Raw genomic sequence first — 23,804 nt, 5'->3', positions numbered from 1 at the left:
TATATATTATCGAGAAAAAATATCAAGATTCAAATTATAACGAATAAAAATGAGAATATATATGATATCATAATGTTAAGTTTCAATATATATATATGCATTTCATATCGTTAACATTTTACGAAAAAATATTTAAATGAGTGGAATTAACAATTGATATTTACATATTTGCCGGTGAATTAATTCGAATAATTAAAGAGACTTTATTATCACTAAAATTGATTTTACAATTACATTTTTTTTTTTTTAATAAAGAGTTAAAATCAGTTTCATTCCTATGTAACTAAAATAAAAATTTAAAAATCTTAAGATATTTTCTATATTTTAAATGGGCAAAAAAAATTGAAATCTACCATATTCAGAAGGGTTGATATAGTGTTTCCACTATTAATTTAAAAATAAAGGAATCATAAAAAATTATTTTGAATAGATTGTATATTTTGATTTTTGAGTACAAATTGCAGAACCAAGGTAAATTATCATTATTATTTCATCAAGTAAAAATAAAACAAGCAGGATTTTGTTCTAGTAAATTAATTATGAACACATATACCTGCTATGATACCACACATCGAATGTATAATATAATGTATTTACATACATAATTATTATAATATGATAATTCTTACATAGGTAAGTACTTTCCAACTTATTTGGGTGTACAGGGGCATTACTGCATTATTTGTTAATATTGAAAATAATACTGCTTAGACAGCAGTGATGAATATTTGATTACATCCTTTGTAGTTCTCAATGTCCCTCAACCTTTGAAATGTATTTCCAAGTGTGTAGATGTGTACGCAATGTGATGTGAGTAAGTATAAGATCAACTGAGATTGTGACTATTTTACATATTAAAAATTTTCCAACAACAATAAATCTAATCTAAAAATAACATTTAATCCTGATGAATTGACGACTTACAAAAAAAATACAAACTTAATGATCTACTTTAAAATATGTATCAAGTCAAAGCGAAGTCACACCAGATGGACGAGTTCATAAACGCAGCATATTTACTATTATTTGTATTATTATAATGTAAAATCAAAGTTACTATATTGATTTTTAACTATAAGTTTATTATTCATCGATACAAGATATAAAGACTTTCGACGAAAATCTGAAATTGACAAGGTGTACATTATTTTAATTCGGCACCAATATTGGTGTACAAATAACAAAAAAACAACTGACTCATAATCTTGATTACCTTAATTTCGATTGACTTACATTTAATTTTTAGTTTTCAAACTAGAAAATCGAATATTTCATTGAAAAGACGTATGAAACACAACAGTAACGTTATCGTTAATTGGACATCATCAAAGTACCTAAAATTCAATACGGGGCATGATAAAGTAGTTCTAATATGTCGAAAAATCGTTTATGAAAAAAAAAAAAAAACGTTTGTCAATGACCGTGTTATATTCTCTGTCGATCGCGAAACTATTATTATAAAACTGGTGGACTATAACAACTTGTTGTTGAGCAAGTAAAATACCGAAAGAAACACTATTCTCGATATCTCAGGCCGAGCTTTTAACGTAAAAAAATCATCGGTATAATATGTCTAATGTAGCGTGGAAAACGAATTTATCGTTGCATGATTTGTTTCGGAGAATATTAAAACTCCGACACACTCACTACATAATAGTCATTGGTACCTATCCAGCTTGTGACATAAGTTCTGCTATTTTTACGTTGAAAGGTTTTACTTTTTTTGATTTTATTTTTCCACTGTCAAACAAAACTCCTAAATAATAAATAATATCTTTACAAGTCCACTGTGCAACCACATCATATGTTTTACATTTTTGTCTAAGGACTAATGGTAGATACATGGTAAATAATTGACCTACTTTTATTTATTTAAACTGTTCTTTGCGGTAAGTGTTGTATACTCTTTAGAGTTTGTTGATACACAATATCTTGATTGCATAGGTCATAGACTAAAAGTTTCATAGCACTTGGTTATTCATCAAACTCATAAAAACCTTTAATGTACAATTAAATAAAAGTATAGGCGTGACTTTGGTCACATGTAATATTTACGAATATATAATTTTTACACGAACAATAAATGCCTGTTGAGTTCAAGTTTGTTGAATTAGAATATAAAATGTGTTCATTAAGCCACTTTTAATTTTTTTTTTTTTTCGTTGTTCAAAAGAGTTAAGCAATCTGTGTACAATATAAGTTAGAATAAGAAAAATGATGAAACGTGATTATTGATAACATTTAATTTTATATAGTGAAAAAGCTATCCGTCCACATGCTTACCTCAAATTGTTTGTCGTTGTTCGTCTTGATTAATGTTTGAATGATAGATGTTCACCAGGCCAGCTTCTTTTAAGTCTTCTATTTGTGTTTTCAGAAATGGTTTTTGGGAATATTGCTGAACTTCTATGGGTTTCTGTTGTTAGGTTAATTGGTTAATTGGTCATGGAGTCGTCTGTAGTGAAGTTTGAAAGTATGTTGACTGTTTGAATTTTCAGACTTTCGTGCCTATGCCAAAATTAACTTTCACCGATTTCATTTCATTTATTTTCATCTAAAAATAATGGTTCACTAACATTGTACTCATATACAATCTACAATTATAATTCAGATATAATTGTATCATACTATCATTAGTTATTATTAATTAAAGTAAACGTGTAAATTATATACCTATACTTTTTTTAATAAGACATAGTCGTTGGCTGAAAATAAATAACAATCAAACTTGACAACCACAGATGCTTCTAGGCAGGTCGGTATCGACGTGGAATAATAAACAATTATTATAATTATTTAGTTTAGCAAAAAAAAAAAAAAAACAATTGATTTTATCTGAATATCTATTATTAGTATTTATAATCAATGGTGTTACATTAGTTATTGGTAAAAAAAAATAATTAATAACTAATCAAATTTTCACAAATTGCTTGCTAAGATGGTTGAGTTGCACTTACAGCCGCTCATCGGCGTATTCACAGTCAAAATAAAAATAAAAAATACTATTCACATAGAGTATTTACCTAGCGTAGGGAAAGATAATAATAGTTTAATATAGTATAATATAATATCCTATCTGAAATACATTGTTCGCATTATAACAAGCGAGTCTCATGTATAGATTTGGCATTTTCAACGGGCAACGAAGTGCAAAGGATCAGCTAGTAAGCTAGTTACCTTATATAAGTTATCTATTAATTTATTCTAATAATATTATTTAATCAAATATGTATTTCGGAAAAAATTGTTAAAAAAAAAAATATCTTATACTCTATAATTATATTCATATTTTGATTGAATATTGACAGTTATTATTCTAAACTCTTCCATCACTATTAAAATAAACTGGAGACTACGTGATATAGTATAATATATTTATTTTTACCTATAGGTAAAATTTAAAGGTCCACTCCTCATTAAAAACAAAACAACAAATAAATATATGAATATTAAATTATTGCTTGGCGGAATATAATATAGAACAGTGTATTTTATAAAAACATCAAACTGGTGAAGTAGGTACAAATTATGGGCATAATACCACTTTTTCAAAGCATATTACGCAATCATGTATGGCATATTTCATAATATAATAATATACCTCCAAGTTATACCTATAAACAAAATGCGGTACCAACTATAAAGGAAAATTAATATATAATCCTTGTACTCACAAAAATAATTTGATCAACAGCATAACGGATTTTATCAATAAACGAGTAAAGCTCGATTTGGTACTCTGAAAATTAAGGTCTTTATGTCAAAAGTGTTCTTGGAGGATAATATATTATTAATGTTTTGAAAACCCTTTGTGTTTTCATACGTGTAGGTGAAAAGTTACTTAACCTGGGAATATTCCTGGACTCTGAGTGGATAAATGTGTGTTCAAATATTGACTTTACTAAAAGTTAATTATTCACACACATTCTAATCCTGAAAGTAAAATTCAATCAGTAAAAAGGAAATACAATTCTCTTAGTGGTGTCCCGTGAACACAGATTTCCATGTAAAAGTTTTGGGCACATAAATCAAAATACAAATTTATATTTGAAAAACAAACACTTAAAATGTTATCATTAAATACAATCTGAGAAAATATATGAAATGGATTGTATTTGAAAATGATTTATTACACCTACTTGAATCGGTCGTAATTAATAATAATAAGTGTTAAATTTTTACCTATTAATTTGCTCTACTTTTTTCATTTGCATAAAATTGAAGTGTTTTATTTCATTTCACAAAATTCTTAAAATAATGATAACCCCCATGTATGTTATAACTGATAATATTGCAAGCACCTAACTTGTACGATTTATATGTTAACAGTGTTGTATAATATCTTTATTAAATTGAATTCCTAAGAGTTTTTATTATTTAATTAATATCGATATAAATTATCTTTTTTAATTTTTATGCACTTGCTTTTACCTTTATATTTTTTTTTGTGCACTAAACAACCTAACAGGGTCAAATTTACTCACTCGTTACGCTCGCTCAAATCGTATAAATCAAAATAGTATCCTTGAACTTACCCCCAAAGTATTTAGACGACACGTGGTATTCATGACATGCGTCTAAATAAAATTTATTCAACTGAAATATTAATTTATCGTGCTGACAAACGTTGTCAAGTTATAATAACATTTACAATAATTGTGTTTATTTTATTTTTTCAATATAGCCTTTATCAGTGTATATGAAAAATACGAGAAAACGTTTGTGTGATACGTAGAATGGAACATTTATTTTTACATGACTTAATCGTTTAACTGTTTGAAAAGTACCTACTACGTATACAATTTAATTCAAAGTTTTTGTAATAATAATTGTTATAAGTTATAACGTTCAGCATGACTAAAGACTCTGACTATTAAAATAAATTGTACATCATTAACTAAAGTTACTTTAAAATAACTATGATGCATTTTTCATTCCTCTATATTTCGCATGTCATTAGATCTTAAAAATACTCTACTAATTTCGTTTTAATTTACGAAATAACGATGCTACTTATTATAGTCATAACAAGACGGTTTTGTTGTAATCGTTTTTAGCTTTTTGATATCAAGCATAATATTATATCTTATTATTTTTACAACTCAAGTTTGACTATATGGACGTATTATTGAACATTATTTTACTTTACTGTGCAAAATGTACTCCATTCAAATTTATTTTCATTTATTATTGATGATCCCAACGAATATAAAACGATTAAAAATAACAATAGGTATAGTACTGTGGTATGATATATACATATATATATATATAAATCTAAAACGTAAATTGAAAACATATTTTTTTCTAACTTCTTGTCAATAACTATACTGAAGGTGAAGCTTAACTTTTAATTCTTAATTGGAATTAAATTTAGTATCAAGACTTGTTATTATATTCAATACCTACCTACCATTGGCACTTTTTTAAAGCTTTTTTTCGTACAGTATTTTATGTACTGTTATTATTCAATATCAATAGGTGTAGGTATTGCATGAATTAAATACAAAATTATAAAACATTTACTATGAGTTTGACGGTTGGTCCTTACCTACTAGTAATTAAAAAAAAATTAAATACTGTCAGACATGACGTCGCACGACAAAACATCATATTTTTAGTTTATGCGTTTATATAATGCAATGCAATTATTTACAAATTGAAATTAGTTATTATTCGACGTAACGTATTTTTTAATCTTAAATAATACACAGTTGTAAAATACACGAGTTTGGCAGTACTTTTCTATTTTAGTCTATTAAAAATGGAAAATTTGTATATTCCATGGATTGGGCAATGTCAGCACGTACGACTTGGTCTGAAGTATGACAAACTAAAAATGTTAACAAAAATATTATTAAAACGCTGATATAGATAAAACGGGTTTCAAAATGAATTATGGATAGGTAAATTGAGTGGACATAATGCACATAAAACTTTTGAACATACTTAATAACTATATACCTACAATATGTTAAAATCGATCTTCTTGGAAGATTCCTCTCATCGCAGAGGATTAGGTATTTAGTAAAAGTTATACAATTACAATTATTATGATGGATTCAAATTCAATTTTTGATGCACATTATCAAACCTCAAACTTTTACACAGTAATAGGATATTTAATGATTTACAAGAGAAAGTAGTACTATGAAATACTGCTGCCCATGAAATCCCTTACTAATATGTAAAGTTATTAAAACTTACATTAATGAAAGCAAAAATTAAAATATTAATGACTCTTCTATTTGAATTTTGTTTTGTATTGTATTCATTTTATCCCTCTTCTGTTGGGGAACGATACAATGTTCAAAGTAATTAACTGGATGAAAATCCAATCCAATACATTTTTTTTTACTGAAATTGATTTTTTTTTTTTTTTTGTTACTGTATGATGATCTACTTTTGATGAATCTCGTATTCAATTGTCTGGCCTTATAAAAATTTAACATTTTATACATTTTTAACACATTGCCACATCATCTCACATTGTCTCACGTTGTCTCACATTGTCTCACATTGCCTAACATTGTCTCGTATTGTCTCCCATTGTTTCACTCAGTCTTCACCCACAGCCCAATCGTGGCGCCGGGGTGTCTACGGCTGCGTTCTCAGCCCTCTTCAAGGTTACGTCAGCTGACATTTCTTCCGTCCTCGCCAGCGGGCTATCTCGACAATCGTCGACGACGGCTCTGCCGTCCGTTAATTTCCTTTTTGATGTTGAGCATGGTTTTTGGAAACAATTTCTAGTTTCTAGTGCCAAACGAAACGCCGGAACCGTCTTTTTAGTCGATTTTATGGTTTGCGAATTCATCACAGATGACCGAAACAATATCTTATGCTAGACACGGTATAATATTATACAATGACTGGAGTACCAAACTTTTCAAATGTATTATATTACTACTGTAACAGTAACTTAAAACATGTTACCGTAGAAAATCTGAAATATGCTCAAAAATATATAAAACACATGTGTGTCTTAGGTTGCTATTAATATGTGAGTATAATAATATTCTTGGAAAATAAATTACCGCGAAAACTGAATACACGAATTTGAATTTCGAATACCGCGGCACGTCTTCGCATATTCTTTCATCCGAGAGACTGGGGAATGTAATACGAGAACAACCGAATATTTTCTCATACTGTTTAGTTTTAAATATTCAATTTTGAATTAAAAGACCGTTGGAATTAAAAAATTAGAAGTGTAATCATTTTTCTAATTTTACAAAAAAAAGTTATTTGTATGGTTTTCTTTTAATACAATTTGTTGCAGTTTAATGCGGTTCGGCCTTATAGTAATTATTAATCAAAAAGAGTCAACATTTTCATTAATTTTATTCGAATATGGTTGAATATTTATTTAGATAATGTCCAATACCGTTGAAATAAAACACATTTCCTCAAAACTAAACGAAATTAGTAATGTTGCTACAGCTTAAAGACCTAATCCACCTTTTGTTGATTGGATTCGTATTGCCTATAAATATTATCACAACGAGTGATAGACGATAATCAATTGTAAATGGCGCATCGACCTTATTTCCGTAGGTAGTTTGTTAGTCATGGTAAATTTTAGAAATACACACAATACAAATTTCGAGATATCGATTGACATCAAACTGATCTTAGTCCACGTTAATTTATATTTCCTCTTTCCACAAAATAATTCTCAAATCGTTCAAACAAAGGCTGTAGGTATTCCGGTAAACTAAGATGAACCTATCGACCGAATCAATTGTTCTGTCAATATGACTGTACAATCAAGATAGTTAGATTATTAAATTAAAACGAAATAGAAAAAAAATAAGTTTTTTACAGATAAAACAAACTATTATTCAATATATTATATTAGAAAATATTTAAAAACTGTGTTTTTTGCCATTTGAAAATGCTTCTTACAGGTATCTTTAGCATGTTAACAATGTTAAACTAAACGTCAAAACCAAAATGTAATTATTAATATAAATTATAAATAAATTGATAGTAATTTATTGATTATTTTTATATTTTTTCGTTGTTGCTAATTTTTGATATCCAAATTTCCTAGGAAATAAACTAATATTGTAATTTCACTGATTAAACGTTTTAATTACTTCACCGTAGTGCTGCATAAAGGTAAGTAAATCAAACGACTTTTAAAAACAAATTTAGATTAAACTTAATAAAGTTTAATCTAATCACATATAATAAGTTTCAAACGATTTGTTTTAAATAGTTGTAGTGTTTATTAAATCATTTTTAATTAAAGAGTCTAAAGATAAAATTGAAATTCATAGCTTTTAAACTTTACGAAGAATAAAATAACGACTAGGAAATTATTATTCAAGCTAACCTATTTTGAAAACATAAATATTAATTCTTTTTTAAAACATGTACTTCAAGAGCGAATGTGTTTTTTTTCAATTTCTAATGAAAAATCTCTATATAATATTTAACATTTTATTATTATTTATCGCTATGTCAGTGAATAATAACGTTTATACTTACCGTGTACTCACTTTATTTAAAAAAAAATTTATTACGTGATAAACATTTTCATATTTTGTCGAAACTGAAAAAATCACAATAAACATGAATGTTCGGCATTAATGATCCTTTGATTGGTCTTATAATTTAACGCTGTTATAGTGCACTTTTTTTACAACAAACATTTGTCACATAGCTATATCATTATTACTGGAAAGAGAAATGGGGCGAAGCTTCCTCGATATTTTAACAGGAAATAAATAGTGATTTACTCGTATCTGTCAACGTTATTGCGTAACGGTGTTTGTTGCGCGTCCGACTAAAAAAAAAAATATATGTAATAAAAATTCGAAATGTGTGTACAAACATTTCGAATAGAAATAAATAGTGGACGATTGGACGGAAATATTATTAACTCTGAACTCGAACAAGGTATGACGATATATCATATAATACAGTATTCATGTACAACGCCAGCTGCACCCACTGCAGTACACAAAATCGTCTAATTATTTAATTTTAGTGTCTGATAATAGTATAATGGGTTATGGGGAGGATAAAATATTGTCGTTATTGAACACTATATGTTTGACAATATTTGAGCTCGGCGCCGTAACATTATTATGACCGTACCGACTGTGTGCAAAAGATTCGAAAATCGTAAATAGCGATGCCCAGTATTACCTCCATGGAGCTACCCTGTGTTATTATGATGGCACTTCTTGCCTTTCTCCGACGCCTAATACTCTATCGGAGAGTCTTTGACGGAATCGGTTAAACTTGCACACCCGACCTTTCGGTTTAACGGACTTACTTGAGCATCCGTCGATCCTTTTCGCCCTGCCAACCATACCCGTCTTCGTGCTCCACGTGTGCACACTCCATCACGACGTTTAATCACGTGACTCCGTCAGCTTCGAATATTGTCGAGTCGCGTGCACCTGTCTACCTTTTTGGTTACAGTACTGCCCTGACACACACGACGAATGTATGACGTCATTTGGTAATTGTGTGGTGTTCGTGCCTTTGTGCAGGTCTCAAAGTCAAAAACAGTAAGTGGCCCGATAGAATAGTTGTTGTATAATAGTGTTTAGTTTAGATTAAGTTTTACCGTTTAGCGCTTGTTGTTCACTCCGAAAACTCCCGATTAAATTACGAAAAATGTATGATGGAATAATAGTATTAATTGTACTGGATTTAGAAGTATAATAAGTATAATCGATATTCCGTGGTTAGGTAATAACATTCGGGTTCGATTCCGTTCAAACATATTATTATGTTATGTTGCCGACCCATAGAACAACAATATTGACCGTAGTGCAACGTCGACGAGCATTGAGATTTTTATTTAATAATACTATTTAAGTTCGGAATAGTAGCACTTTTTTATCGTAGAGTTAAAATGGATATATTTAAATAGAACTCAAGTTCAAAAATAAGGCAAAGTTGTACCAGCGTAATTTTTCCAAATCATAAAGATAAAACTGTCAACTAGAGAGGCGTGCAAATGCTCAGTGGTAAAATACATTTGGAAGTATAGTTTCCTCGGTGCAGGCTTTATTTTATAATATGGTTTAATCACTTCCCGGCTGGCTAGACAATCGGAATTATTAATCTGCGTGATAATTATCCATTAAGGTGTAGTGCAGCCCAAGATCGTATTTATTTCCCATAAATTACCTCTCATAATTATCATAATGAAAAAAAAAAAACAATTTTTACCCCGTGAGGGCTATCTCGGTAATTATTGTAATATATTTACCTTAACTACAAAACACCCTTGTATAATACGTATTTTACACTAACAGTTTCTATGCGATCTTGATAAGTATTATTGCTATTGTTAATGTAAACACATGCGAAGTACCACCCCATGAGTAATAAACTGCTGATACAGCAGTGTAGAAGATTTACTAGGTTTATTGTTCTAGATCTAGAATCTAGTTGATTCAATAATGATGCCCCTGGTCATATTAATTTCCTAAATTCACTATTAATGCCCCACGTGGATCTTACCCTTTTTCATTCGCTTATTCGCGAGTGTCACACCTACATTGTCGTGATTATTTTCATGGCAGACGTCGCGTCTCATGGGTGGATGATATACTGATTATAAGCGATCGACACTGCAAGAGGGCGATGGACTTTTGCCCGTACAACTTTTGGATGGGGTGAATATGCGACCTCTGGAATGTTTCCGTATTCCGGCTACAAACAGCGATATCGCATTATGGGTACACCTAATCTCCGGCCGTGTCTGCTCAGCTCTATATATCTACCATCAGCTGCAAATGAATATTCTGTTGAGTCTCGTACTCTCGTCCACTATAGGCGTGTACAAGGTGATTCACAGAGCATGTTCGCCGCTGTTCTGACCTCATATACCTACTGCATTTATTCAAATATTTTCATCTTTTAAATGTTTTTGAACGGATCGTATTTTAAAATCCTTGAAACGCCTACCGCTCAAACAGTGTTGAAACAAATGTTCTCAAACAAATGGAAAACTTTTAAAAATTGTTGTTTAGAAATTTAGATTTAAAATCCTCATAGAGTGTATGTCTTAACATATTATACAGTGGACTATAATTATCCCCAAAACGCCAATTTGTACGTTTAACTTGTTTACATTTTGATTTACACATCGCCATTTTCAACAAAAAATCATCCGGTAAACAATTTACAACAAGAGGAGATGGTTCTCATTTGAAAAATAAATTTGTGTCACACGTCAGACGGCATAACGATTGTTTTAAAATGTGGTCACTGGTTAGACTAAAAAAAATTCCGAAATTCAGAATTAGAATAAAATATTATGGATTGTTAAAGATGCACAAGAATTGCTAGTAAATCATCCTGCAGTATACCTGTAGCCAAACGTCATTAGCATTCATAGCTATGTCGTTGGCGCGACGTGAGTACATTTCTTCTCTCCGATTTGTGTGTGATTGCCCATAATGCAAACGCCAATGTGAATATATATATATATATATGTATATTTGAATAAGGCTGTAGCTGTAATCTCAACGTCTTCAGACACAGGCAGACGCCTGTTATTTAGACTTTTTCCTCCCTTGGGCGACACAGAGCCGAGCAGCTCCACGTCCGCTGCCATAACAAATTGTCGTGTTATTATTATTTTTTGCGCACGGCGGAATCGTACATTTAAAAACAACTGTCTTTCTATGCTTTTTTTTTTTTGTAAGTTCGTGTACGAAAAAAATAGTTTAATCAATTTAAAATGTAAATACGCTGGGCCATTTACGATTTGCCGTGCTTTTAAAACGTCTATTAAGGGCAATCCTTGCTCCCTTGAATTTTACTCTGGAAACAAATCTGCGAGTCCTACGACTGCAGTTTATGACAAAAACGCTGTCATACTGCAGTTGGACCGGTCTGTCTATGTTACAACGCAGAGTGATAGAACTCAACCGCCGTGTAAGCCAAAGCTGATGGGTACTCTGCTATAGCTGAATTGGATAATATATAGTGCCAACTGCAAACCTTATACCGGTGGAACTTTATATCATATTATATAATTTAATACGGCGAGATGAACAATAAAATGCAGTCATACGCGTATGCGGTGATAATGAGGACCACTATAGTAGTGTAATATAAAAATGATGATATTGTATAAAATCAGCTGCCTATTGTTGTTCAACCCATTGTGTTCAACATAATAACAACGACGTTTTTTACCTGCATAAATAAAAAATCAATTAGTTAGACTATTGGTGACTGTGGAATGCACAGCACGTATAATGTACCTGTACCTGCTATAATGTGCTGTAAATTGGGGCGTTACCACAAGCAGTAAATCATTTATGAATGTTATTATTACACGTTTCGATAGTTTAAAAGGACATATGATAACACCGATCGATCAATTTATTTTTCAGATGAAATCATGTTTTCCACTTCTGGTTATCACGCTCACGACAGTGGCAGCGACGCCTTGTATTTTCAACAGCATGTGTACATGCAAGACAGACGAAGCTTTAAGAATGCACATCGCATGCGTTGCAGTTCCTTTGTACACAATTCCAGGTAATTGGAAATATGCATATCCAATCCATAACTTTGGTAAAAAATAATTATAAGTTACTAATCTATGCGATTTTCACCGAGAACGTAAAACACCTATGTACGCATATGTTATAGTATTTGTTTTCGAATACAATATATAATGGAATAAATTTAAATGATTGAAATATGGCTTTACAATAACTAAATAGTGGTGTTGGAATCGAAATGGCACAAAACTATGTAATTAAATTGATTTTTTTATTATTTGTATTTCATAAACTATTCTAGTTTTATTTTATTTTAATAAAACTTACTAAGGTATAAACACGATGCGCGACACTATTTTATTATTTATTATTTTTTTAAAGTTTAAAATCAAATATTTAAAAAAAAATCATAATTATACATGTAATTAGAATCAATAATCCGCTACCTATCAGCTGTATAGTGATTTAAATACATTTTCTAAAATTCTCTAGTATACTAAATAAAAAAGTGTAGTTTTTTTATATTCATTGATCTTTACATTATGAAAGCATGCCTATCGATGATTTAAATGATACAAGCTAAATTTTATTTTTATAGAAGTAGCAACTGGTACTCGGATAAGTCACATGGATGTCATGTCATCTGAAATCGAGGCTGTCGACAATGATATATTACAAGGAACACACATCGAATCTCTAAGGTTGATGAGCAATAGAATCGGAATAATTTCTGAAAGGGCCTTCGCGTAAGTCTTAACTATTTAATATAATAACAAATATTAACCATTTAATGTAAATATATTACACGATTAAATAATATAAGCGTTTGATATTCATAACCGTTTCGAGTTTTGACTAAGTACAAAAAAAATTAATTTAGGTTCTTTTAACGAAAGTGTCATCACTGGCGAGCTTCTTTCCTCAAATTATTAGGCTCGTTTGCTATTGTTTTCTTTTGCCGATTGGCCAGATATACTTATAATGTATACGATATAGATTTTAATAATTTCAATAATATCTATGTCATTATATTTCTCGTAAGTAATTCATACCCTGAAATTAAAAAATATATAAAAGCACAGTTTTTGTGTAGACATTTGAAGTTCAATTTTCGATGAAGTTAGATGTTTAAATGAAAATAACAATTTCAGTTATTTTGCAATAATTTAAAAATATATATCTCCAGTGGAAATGAAACTTTTATTTAACTTTTATTTAAGTATATTATTATATTTTGTACACACAATGGCATTTTTGAATGCGATCTTTTCGGAAAAATTAATTCAACCTTCCTCATTATTAAAGTGATAAAATAAATTACTCTGATGGCAATATGAATGCAATATTAATTGACGGTCTGTCTTTTCTCTAAATCATTTTCAGTACCTCATTTTTGGTCTATCATAGAAATCAAATTTAACACATACATTTACTATTTCTGGGTGATTTACCAAAAGACAAGTTACATTCGACACCTATGACCTATCCACTGTATAGGTGTAGAATTAGGGAAGCAATAGGCTATGGGCCCCCCTCCCAGAATTCTATTAAGCTCCCTCAGAATTCGGTTTAGCCCCTGTGTACAAATTTACTATTCTCTACTACATGAGAACTGAAACATATAATAATACATTTATGTTTTCATTATAATTATTATAAGCTATAGCACCTTTGCCGTAGTAATTCGCAAGAAGTTTTGGCTGAAGCGTAATCGATGTCACGAGGACAAAAAAAAAGCTTTAGCCCTCTCAGTACCCTCCCCATATAATTTCATGCCTTTGATCAACCGTATAGCAGAGACGTTATATACCCCCTCCCCCTCATATTTTTTTCGATTAATTAAAAAAGAGTAATTTCAACTTTCGACCCTTCAAAAAACAAACTAGATCCAAATTTCTAACAGAACAAAATTGACGATCGCATAATATTTTCTACTACAAAAACATTACACTAAATATGTTTTTAAACACAAAAATTAAATATTAAAAAACACATACATCATGGTAATATCAATACATTCGTTTCTCCACTCAGAATTTAAAATAATATGAACATAAAATTGTAATGTTAGTTTATTATGCCCAAAATATAGAGATTATACATTATACATTTTGTAAAGTTAAGTCACTTATTAGCTTATGAAGTTATTAGCATTTCTGCACAAATGATAATATTATGGCATATTAAACCATTTATGTTTGCCAAACTTAACTGTAGTCCTACAATCTGCTGTCATTCATCTTATGCATTACATTAGTCTTAATAATATTAAACGTTATATAGTTTTATTTGCAAACATCTCGACAAGTCTTTCCTTGTTAATCACTACTACAAAGCTATTACCTTTCGTTTTCGTTACTAATTTTGTAGAGAAAAGCTTTAAACTATTTTAGTAGTAAATAATGTTAGTTAAACCTCACATTGTTAATTAACCCAAGTTTAGTTTTTATTTTTTTTCAACACAATAGTTTCAAGTGTTTTAACGTTAATTTTATTGATGAATCATTATAGTAATTTCATCAATTAAATAACAAATTCATATTAATGTACATTTTTCATTTCAAATGTATTGCATATTTAATTTAAATTATGAAATTAATTTGTAAATTAATATTTCTTGATGAATTACTATTTAGGTTACATGATTTTACTTAACACATAATATCTAATTTCTTTACGTAATTCAAGATAGTTTCTGTAACCGCTGTAATATTAGAAGTGGTATTATCATTAACATATTACTATATTAGACGCTTTGCATAATATTATTAAAAGGTATTATAAATTCATTAACGTTTTGATGTAGTGCCATTGTTTCTACAATAATCAGAAACAAGACATTTGCATTGTTTTATTCTGATATACCTTAGTAGTATTAAATCATCAGGTGCCCTCTTATAATAGCTAAAACAGGATACTTAACCCAAGTTCAAAACATTTGCATTGTATTTTTAAAATATTTAGGGATGCAAGAACTAATATTTAAACACGAAAAATGTTTTCAACTTTCTCGGATTCTAAAAACTGTACAAATGTTGTAATCGTATTGTTTTAAAAATTGTAAGAAATTATAAGAATGGGCGTGTTAAATTTTAATTCAATGATACAACATTGCTAACGAAAAACGATTATGATTGAGGAATACATGTCAGCCTCTACTTCTTAGGATATTTTAGAATTTATTTATATTTAAAGTATTATTTATTTCCAAAAGAAATTAATTTTTCTATTAGTTATACGGTGGGTATGACAGCCACACTTTACATCAGCATAATCTGTCGTGGGAAGAGGTGTACAGAAAAATATATATTCCAAATATCATATTTGACATAAAAAATTTCTAAGATTTGATGCATTGTAAAAGTATAATTATTTAAAAACACAAATTGGGTCACATTGATTATTTTTACCCTATAGCTGGAACTATAATTAATATATATTGAAAAATAGAACTTTAACCGTTCGTTGTAAATTATACACTGTAATTTATCAAGCATGATCACCCGATTTTTTTATTTAATAATACATTTATTTAAAATTTGATTTTTGGAAATTTTAAGTTTACTTTAAGGCGTATTTTTAAATTCTTAATATTTTTTGTACTACCTAAAGAGTGTCCTGTAGAGGTAACGAACTTTTGTTTTTCACATGAAAACCCTTTTTTCTAACTGTAATTTATTCAGTGAATAGTTTTTACAAACAATTCGACGTATCAGAATCAAAATTAGTAACAGTAGTTTTTGAGTTTTTAACTTTACTAATTGCACTAAAATAATCTAGAATAATAATTATAAACATATTTTATACAATCATATTATGTAATATACTCTATGTAACCTGCCTATATATTTATGAGGAATGCTCTAAGTTTCCCAACCATATGTATGATATTAATAGTTGTTTTCGTTCTAAGTCGAGTTAAATATCATATAATTATCAAGCATGTTATCTTTCATGGTAATTAGCAGATTACGATTTACAAACTTATGTATACTGAATTGGTTTTATAAATCTTAGATACACTTTTATATTATGAGGGGTCCTAGTTGAACCTCCCACATATATCAAGCTATTAGCCCCACCTATATTAGTTTTAGAATTGTTTGTATTTTTTTTTTTTTAGTGTTCGCCTCTTTTTTGAGCACCGAAATTCAGATTCTAGTAGCTAATAGGATATTGTAGGTACTTCTTTTGATTTGAAAAGTGGAAATTCAAAGTAGGTTCAAAGTAAGGTATTCAAAATAATCGAGATAAGAAATAAAGTTTCTGCGTAAAACCTAGATTTTGAATTTTTGTAATTAAAAATGAATAAAGTTACTTATATACAGCACTAAATATTTATATAATTTTTTATATTTTATTCAATTTTAAAAATATTTTAGTTTTATTTTTTCAATTTATGTACGACGACATTCTTGATTTGAATAAAAGCTAGAAAACTTAATACAATGTTCTTGGCCCCACGGTTCTACTTCAAGTTTTTTTAAGGGTATGTGAAGCGTATCATTTTTTTCATTGTTTGATTGAGTATTGTTATACTAACTCGGCGTCACAGGGCTCATACATTTATTATGGGTATGTTTATTAACATGATGCAACGTATATTTAACGTGTCAGTTAGTCAAAGAGCTGAGAGATTACAACTAACATACATCGCAAATTCGCAAATATTATACTTAGTTCCAAAATGACAATAAAAACTATTTTAGTGAGCTTCTGCTATCAGGTCAAATCGATCTAAGTATTATTATTGATCAGTCCAATAAAATTGGAATTGGGTTCTCATGAATGGCACAAATGAACAATATAAAGTTATCACTTTCATTTTTTTGTAGTCTAGACGAATTTAAATCTACTTTATTCTTTAGACTATACATGTGTTTTTTTAAACTTAAATATTAGATTATTTTACATAGTTTTTAAAGTCCATTTAAAGCTGATTTTACACGATTGCAGCTCTTGCCCTGTGTTATCATGTTTGGATAACATTTACTAGTAAAAATAAGCTCCCTCTACGATTAATTTTGTTTACATAACTATAATATATACAATTCAAACTTTGAACATTTAAGCACGACGCATATATTTTAAAGAATATAACTAATTTAATAGTAGGCTTGTTTAAATAATGTTAGTTACCACTAAAATATTGAACTCAGCTGAATAATCAGTTTGTCATTAAAAATAAACGTGGAAAAATTCTTATTAGTAAATCACTTCTACAGTCTGCAATGTTTAATTATATTAATGTATACTTAAGCGTAAAGATAATGATTAACAATACACAAGTATTGTCCGAAATATAGAAATATGTTTCTGCTATCATTAAAATTAAAACATATTTTATACAAATACTTTTAACACAGACACAGCCATATTCTAAGACTTTTACGCCGGGTACAAACAGGTTATTTTTCAGTTTTTCCATTAGTTTATTAGCCATCTATCTTTATCTCGTATTCAGTAAAGTTTTTATTTTGTTTTAACAAAATTCCTTCTGAGGATAATGAAACATTATTTTTAATAAGGTTTTTTTTCTTATTAAATTTCCTTATAGAGTTATGACAATTAAAAAATGTTTGTAGGTACTTCTAAAAAAGTTCTATTCAATTTTTTTTTTACAATATTAAAAAGTTACAAAAATCGGCGAGAATGGCATTTGTAATTATTTTTGCCATAGATAATTATTTGTATAAATCTGTAGTTATGTGATAACTCCTAATAAAGAATATTGTTATTTTTAATTATAAAAAATACACTCGTAAATATTATATTTGTATAATCAATGATTACAGGTCATCCGGATCAGTTCTTAGAGCCCTGGACCTCAGTTACAACCAATTGGATAAAGTGCCACTTAAATCATTTTCCAATATAAAAAATTTGGATTGGCTTAATTTACATGGGTGATTATTTTATATTTTTTAATTATTTACATTAAATACTTGAATATCATTTACGCAAATTAACAAACAATTTAATTAATTACTATAACATGTTGTGAATTACAGTAACAACATAGAAGTTGTGGAAACGCACTGGAATCATTTGCAAGATACGTTACAACATTTATTTATTGGCGAAAATGATTTAATATCATTTCCTGAACACTTTTCAAAACTACGAACTTTATCTACACTAAATCTAGATAATAATTTAATTACATCTATTCCATCTAATATTAGAACTCCTCCAACGCTTGAAACATTAAGCATATCAAATAATTTTCTACAAGAGTTTCCATTGTCACTATTAGAAACTGGAACTGCATTAAACAGATTATACATTCGAGACAATTATATAGAAAATATGACAAAAATAATTCCAAATAGATTTGTTAAGCTAGATGTTTTAGATTTTGGTATGAACCGATTAGACAGTTGGTCAGGTCGAATGTTCGGTGGTCGTTCAGAAGTACGAAATTTACACTTAGATATGAATCGATTAGAGTCCCTGGATGCTAATGCATTTGATGGATTGCGGTCAGTTCGGATGTATCTGTCATACAATAAGTTAAAAAATTTGAACCACAAAACATTTGAAGGCCTTGAAAGAATATTGGAGTATTTGGACTTGGAACATAATAATTTAGGAATAATACCTACAGCGATAAAAACATTAAAAAATTTAAAATTTTTGTATTTATCGTCAAATGATCTCAATAAATTAGATTCAGCAGATTTCACAGGCGTGTCATCAAGCTTGAGATCACTTTCGCTATCTGGAAATCTCCTTACAGAAATTCCAAGCAATGCATTAATGAACTGCACTAAGCTATCTCATTTAAATTTAGGATACAATCTCATCAGAGAAATAAAAGAAAACGACTTTGGAGAATGGGCCACACACCTTGATACATTACTACTGATGAACAACAAGTTAAAAGAACTCATCGGAAGACCTTTCAAGAATACTAAAGCTCTTCGGGAATTAAGTTTATCTTTTAATAATATTCATTACGTAGATGCCGACGTATTTTTAGATTTAGCTACATCACTAGAAAGTTTAGAAATTAGTTTCGGTGTTTACTATGACAACTTTCCAGTTAAAATACTTAGACATCTCAAGTCTTTGTTGTGGTTAGTACTTGATAATAACGATATTTCATCTGTGCCATTTGATTCATTGCATTCATTAGATAGTCTTCAATATTTGAACTTGGAATCTAATAGGATATCTGTGTTGGCTCCCAGGACATTTAGCTCACCAAACCAAACTGATCTTCGGGAAGTAAGACTGAATCAAAATTATTTAATGTCCCTAGAACCAAATACATTTTCCAATCTACAGCAACTACAGACAATTACTATATCTAGGAACAAAATTATTGAAGTTATGTCACATTCTTTTAAAGAACTTCCAAGGCTACTCAATATTGACTTATCATTTAATCAAATTGAATACATTCAGCCATCGGCATTTGACAGTTTACCAAATTTTAAACGTCTTGATTTGCAAGGAAATCAATTGAAGGAATTGCGAATGAAGTCATTTGTAAATTGCACTAATTCAAAAACGCCTTTGTCCTTAAACGTATCCAACAATTGTATTGAAAGAACGCCGATTGACGATTCATTGACGCCCGTTCACATCAAGATATTAGACTTAAGTCATAATAGTTTACAAGATTTACCTTTTAAATTGTTGTATTTCATATCTAGCTCACTTAGAAACTTATATTTAGATCATAATCGGATAACCAAAATATATAACTCCGAGTTTGTAAATTTAACGAACTTGGAAGTACTCTCAATCACCGAAAATGGTATGACATCAATAGCGTCAAAAGCATTTAGTAATTTAACTTCTTTACAAATACTATATTTATCTGGTAACAAGATACAACAATTATCGTCCGAACAGTTTGCAACATTACCAAAACTTAGAGTATTATCTTTAGCCCGAAATCGACTAAGCACATTAAGTTGGGATGTATTATCAGGAACGCCATTAGATTATATTGATCTATCCAATAATGAATTACTCGCAGTACCGGCTGGTGTATTATTGAAAACTGGCTCAACTCTAAGACATCTTTTATTGGCTGGTAATCGGATAGATCATGTTGATGGGACAACGTTTTTTGATGTGCCCAGATTAGCCAATTTAAGTTTGGCAAATAACAAATTGACAATAATACCAGACAACACATTTGTTGGACTCACAAATCTTATTTCATTAGATTTGTCTTCAAATAGTCTTAGAGCAAATTTCAAAGAACTTTTCCATTATGTACAAAACGTTAGGCATTTAAACCTAGAAGATACGGGGCTAATCGAAACGCCACCATTACCACTTCCCAGTTTAATTTCACTTCGACTGTCAAAAAATAAATTAGAAAAAATATCCAGATCTTCAATGGAAATGTTGACCCGGCTCAAGACATTGTTCCTAAATGACAATAAGTTAAGTTCTTCTCCGTCACACACTTGGTCATTATTACCATCATTGAAAACATTGGATCTATCTTCGAATCCTATAAAAGTAATTTTTTAATTTTAACTACCTAATTTAAACTTTTTATGGACATACTGTAAAATGTGAATACATTTTTAAGTATATATATTCAATATTGTTATGAATTGGAAAAAAAGAAGTTTCCTTGATTCCTTGATTCTTTATTTTTATATTTTTCTTTCAGACAATAACCAAAACAAGTTTTTCGGGCTTATCCCGTTTGCAACATTTACGAGTCCAAAATCTCGATTATTTAGATCGTTTTGATGTGGGATCGCTGTCCAAGTTGTCCACACTTCGGTCATTAGCTACCGATTGGCGACCCAACCTTGGACAAATCGTATGCGCAGCTGTTAAGTCAATCCGCAGACTATCGGTTCACGTGAAAGGTTCTAAACTAATGGGACCAATAGTCGACACCTGCGGTCCCAAATTAGAATCAGTGGCCATTACGGGATCGAAGTTACAATTCATTGACCGGCAGGTATTCTCAGGTCTAGAGCGTGGGGTCGGCGAACGACTAACAATCAGCATACGACACACTGCGATTGAAGATTTGCCTTCCGATCTATTGCTACCACTGGTTGGAGTACCAAAACTCGCATTGGATTTAACTGGTAACAAGCTTACATCACTCAATCCATTGACCATATATTCCAATTACACCACATGGGAAAACTCGGGGACAAATATATTGAAAGGCAAGTGTTTTCTAATTAAATATTTATTTTTAAAAAAAATATAAAAAATAAAAATTTATTTAAAATTATAATGCATATTATACGTATTATGTATGAAATCATAATTCAACGAGTTATTAACCTAAATAAAACATTGATTATATAACTTTACAAGTAATATAATATATAAAGTGTATAAAATAATAGCATATTAAATATTTTTCTACACACGTATTTTACATATTAGGGGCATTTTTTTACTCTATATAGCTTTTGAAAGGTTAGGTTCAACAAACGTTTTCCATTACCAATTGACCTATTTTAGAGAACGAGTGACAATGCTGATACTTACAATATAATATGTGTGTTATGTGATATTATACGAAGTATGAATATTATAATATAACTATTAATTTTAACGTGTGGAATAATTTGTGAAATGTTTTACATTTCGTTGTATTATATTTAATATATAATATAAATTATAATACCTATACTTACCTTAGTTATTTAATGAATGTATTCTTAAGTTCACAAAGTAAATTTTCTATTGACATACTAATAATTTAATAAATACTTGTCACATTTCACAGTATTTTACACTTCCAATAATATCAGACTTCTAAAATCTAACATGTATCCAAACATAATTTATTAAAGTTAATGACATATTTATTATTAAATGTATCTATTACGCCATAAAATACTAACAACAATTATCGTAATTTTAAATAACATTTGGATGTACCTACTTCAAAATTTATCATAATAGTTCATACCTTCTTTTTTATCAGGTGACAGTTTTATTTTTTGAGGTTTATACTGGCTTATAATTTACATTCTACATTTTAGATAATGATTTAGTTACTCATTCGTGTAAATTTATACTCTAATTTACATTTATGGTTTTGTATTCTGGCTGCATAATGAGTTCATTAAAAAAAAAGAGAAACAAAAAACAACGGCTTATATACGTTGTGTTGGGGCTGACGAGTGTAAAAAGGAATATAAAAGAAGACAGGAATACAAAGAAAACATGAGATTCGAGCAAATTGGGTGACCATAGAATTATAATATAATATGTATATAAATTTAAACAATGTCACACGCGGTTTATTTGCCGACCGGTCATTGTTCATGCCATGCAAACATAATGGTATTTTTTGTGTGTATATATGTGTCTACAGGAATAAAAAAAATTAAGAGAGGAAAAAAAGTACCAAGCACTTCGAGTATTTAGGCTGACAAGAGTGCTAGTGTGCGGAAGTTTGTGTTGTATTTTTTTTCACATTTATTTATTTATTTTTATTTTTATTTTTTTTTTGTTTCTCCTCCAGAATGGCTGTGTTCGCTACTGTGAACTGAAGTGCTGACGAAGTGCCGCTTGAAAAGAATGAGTATGTGGTGGCACTGGGGCGAGTGAGGAATAGGGGTTATATTAAAGCACATCTGTGTCGGGTAGGATATATTTTCCACCCTCCACGACATCCAACGCACGACTTTTTGTCGCACCGCGATTTTATTTTTCGGTCGCTCCTTCTTCTCTGCACTCCTCTATACACGTGTACTTATTTTTGCTTTTCCGTTTGGTCGATATAAGTGAACACAAACACACACACACACACACACACACACACAAACACAAAGAGTTGTCGAAATGACAAGTTGAAAATATGTCTTCGCCATATTATTATTATTATTGTTAAACATTTAATACTGAGAATATTATATTGTGTGAGTGTCTCTAATATCGACGTAAAAAAAATATATTATCAAAATAGTAGGTATTATAATATTCATTCCTTACTGTTAATAATTTATTTACATCGATGATGACTAGAGGCGGGGCAAATGACACATGCCCGATAACAATCACAATTTTCATTATAATCGTGCCAGTGTAACATGTGATTAAGGGGACAAACGTGTTCATCATTATTGAGGGAAATGTTGAATGTATATTTAACTAGACATTTCAATTGTGACAGTTTTATTGCACGAGCTTTTAACGGCTCAAAATAAACCAATACTTAAATCTTAAAAACATAAACCACTTGTCTTCCTAACTCTATTTCTATAACTTGTAAACCTCCCGAGTTTAGTGCATTTGATTAATTTTATTCTATTTTTATGGCTTACTCTATTTAAAAAAAAAAAAAACTTAATCGCAACCTCACAA

General features: G+C 29.6%; 1 protein-coding gene across 2 annotated transcripts in view; it reads left to right on the top strand.

Annotated features, from left to right (window-relative positions):
- The window catches only part of LOC111034377 (chaoptin), a 78,391-nt gene that overhangs the window by 46,326 nt on the left and 8,261 nt on the right, over nt 1-23,804 (top strand). Inside the window, exons 2-6 of one of the 2 annotated variants that reach the window (XM_022315572.1) lie at nt 12,375-12,522; nt 13,087-13,234; nt 18,284-18,394; nt 18,500-20,972; nt 21,130-21,646. In XM_022315572.1, coding sequence (XP_022171264.1) covers nt 12,375-12,522; nt 13,087-13,234; nt 18,284-18,394; nt 18,500-20,972; nt 21,130-21,646 — 3,397 coding nt within the window. Of the gene's footprint in view, nt 1-12,341; nt 12,523-13,086; nt 13,235-18,283; nt 18,395-18,499; nt 20,973-21,129; nt 21,647-23,804 lie in introns of those variants that run through there. The other variant, XM_022315569.1, reaches the window with a different exon arrangement.

This window comes from Myzus persicae, unplaced genomic scaffold, assembly GCF_001856785.1.
Source record: "Myzus persicae strain clone G006 unplaced genomic scaffold, MPER_G0061.0, whole genome shotgun sequence".
Lineage (NCBI taxonomy): Eukaryota > Metazoa > Arthropoda > Insecta > Hemiptera > Aphididae > Myzus > Myzus persicae.
The sequence above is the reverse complement of the archived record's forward strand: the minus strand, read 5'-3'. Positions and strand labels throughout refer to the sequence as shown.